Raw genomic sequence first — 2,754 nt, forward strand, 5'->3', positions numbered from 1 at the left:
TTGGTCAAATTTTGAGGGAGAGTTATTAACTTATTTCTATGTATTTTGCTAAAAATATAAGTATTTCTTTTAAACTTGGCTCTTAAAGTGTTTTGTATGAATCTTTCTTGGTCCAATTTTCTATTGATTATTTGTATTGGAAATAAAATGCTACTAATGAATCAACCACCTTCATTAACATAATGAGATTGGAGAAAAATCCGTCCAATAGAAAAAAGTGATATCTTAATAATTCTTGTTATACTTTAGGTCTTTTAATTTAGAAAAAAGCAAATAGATGGAAGGGAGTGTAATGGATGGAGTATTTGAAGAAATTGAAATTATTGTTTACCCTAATTTATGTACACTTTACCTTATGTTATTGTCATATTAAATTTATTAATAATATGCATGGCCTATCACATTTGACTTGAAAATTCAAAATATAATATTATGATCAACCAATAAAACAATGTGATAGACATTTTGTCACTCAAATTACAGGACACATAAAATTTGGTTGTGCTGCATGCATGTTTCCTAAGTCCGAATTCACTTATCTACATGAATATTATTATATTGCAGGCTACTAAAAAAGTATAAGACATCAATTATGGCTTGTTTGGTTAAGGGAGTGTACCTTGCAGAAAGAGATAGACAAGAAGTGAGACAAGGAGATCAGGAAAAAGCACCGGCTTGGTGGAAAGCTTTTAATTTCAAATGCATCAAATTCCTCAAAGATGAAGTAGATTCCTCCATTTTTGGGGCCATCTTTGAGAATTTGGATCCACAAGATGCATCTCCGAAGTATGTCCTCGCAATCCGAGGCACGATGCTCAAACCAAAAACAGCAATACGAGACGTCTATTTGGATGCAAAGATTCCCTTTAACGAGCTAATTGATAGCTCTCGGTGCGAAATTGCATTAAAAGCAGTAGAAGGCATAGTAAGAAGCACAAACTTTAGAAATGTATGGTTGGCAGGGCATTCCTTAGGTGCATCTATAGCATTACAAACAGGAAAAGACATGGCTAAAAAAGGTTATAAGCTAGAAACTTTTCTTTACAATCCTCCATTCCCTAGATTTCCCTTGGAGATGATCAAAAGTAAAAAGCTTAAGGACGGGGCACGTTTTGTGCGTAGTGTTCTTAAAGCCGGTGTTTCACTTGCTTGTAAGAAAACAGAAGAGTATGATTCGTTTACTTTACTCAACTCTTGGACGCCACAGTTATTTGTAAATCCGGAGGACATGATTTGCTGCGGGTATATAGGGCATTTCGAGCATCGAAATAAAATGGAAAGATGGGGCGTGGGTGAGATTGAAAGGATGGCAACTAAAACTTCGGTTGTGTGCAAGGCGTCAAATGCATTATTGGGGAGAGATGGTGAGGCTTCACATCTAATTCCATCAGCTTTAGTTACTACGAATACTACAAAACATGGTTGCTCGCATGACCTTGGCCAGTGGTGGGAAAAAGAAATTTATGAGATGCCCATGCATTACGTATATAGTAAAAATTGAAATAACTTTTCGTAAGGAAAATCCCTGCTTATTACCAGGGATGGCAATCCAGTCCGAATCCGACCCTAGTCCGCTCCAATCTGAAGGAAAAAATCCGAGTTGACTCCGACAAAAAAGTAATCCGACTCCGACTCTGTTTAAAAAGTCCAACTCCGAGTCGGAGGAGGGTCGGAGTCGGATCTTATAAAATACTCCGACATCCGAATCCGACTCCGACTTTGAGTCAATCAATCTTTTTTTCTTATTTATGTTAATGTATAATTTATGTATAACTTGATTTCGACGTTCAGCCAACTGTATTGTATAGGATTTTTCCATTGAAGAAATGATTGTTTTAAATAATTGTAATATTTGAATTATTTGTAATATATAAGATTTCCATATGATTATAAGAATAAATTATAATGATTAGATTGTTGTATTATAGAAGACTATTTTATTATAAGAAATGGGCAAAAAAATAAGTCTGATCGGATTCGGAGTCGGATGTTCCGATTTTAAGTCGGATGTTCAGATTTTAAGTCAGATGTTCGGATTTTAACTCGGATCGGAGTCGGAGTCGGATGTTCGGATTTTAAGTCGGGTCAGACTCAAATTATCGAAGTCGGATGTTGGAGTCGGACTCAGATTTAAAATCCGACTTCTTGTAGGGTCAGAGTCGGATTATGCATAATCCGGTCCAAGTCCGACCCGTTGTCATTCCTATTACCACGGTTATTAATAGAATCTCACAAAGTCATCATTCAACTGATGTTCTTCACTCATTTACTTTCCATCACTCAATAATAGCTAATATGGTAATGGTGGCGATGCAAATTATAGAGAAACTCACATATTTAGTTTTTAGAGACAATTGACACTGACATAAATTTAGGAACTACATTTATGAAGGTAGTATGACCAATTTCTTGATTATCTTTTTTATGAAAAAAATATGAATGTAATGTTCTTTAATTTTCTCGTAGCTAGTATTTTTGTTTTTTTTTTTTGTTAATAGTGGAGGAAAAGATAAAATGTAATGTTATAACATTTGATGGAGATAAGGAATTTCATCAATGAATTGAGCATTATTACTCGTCATGTTCCCTTTTCTACATATAGAATGTAATTGTTATTATTTATTTTTTTGGTAAAATGCAAGTTTTATATTACCGAAAGACCATGAAAAGGCCACTCAAATATAGAAGCAAACAACTAGAGGACTTTAAACAGGCAAAAGTCCAAACACTAGAGCAACAAACAGAACTCAGGAT

The 2,754-nt window shown here is 34.6% G+C and overlaps 1 protein-coding gene across 1 annotated transcript; it reads left to right on the plus strand.

Moving 5' to 3' along the window:
* The first annotated feature begins 592 nt into the window (after positions 1-592).
* Positions 593-1,501, plus strand: LOC104897041 (GDSL esterase/lipase At4g10955-like). The gene has a single exon (XM_010683850.2). It carries the CDS (start codon positions 593-595, stop codon positions 1,499-1,501), a length of 909 nt encoding a protein of 302 aa, XP_010682152.2.
* The last annotated feature ends 1,253 nt before the right edge of the window (positions 1,502-2,754 follow it).

Source organism: Beta vulgaris, chromosome 7 (genome assembly GCF_026745355.1).
Source record: "Beta vulgaris subsp. vulgaris cultivar EL10 chromosome 7, EL10.2, whole genome shotgun sequence".
Taxonomy (NCBI): domain Eukaryota; kingdom Viridiplantae; phylum Streptophyta; class Magnoliopsida; order Caryophyllales; family Amaranthaceae; genus Beta; species Beta vulgaris.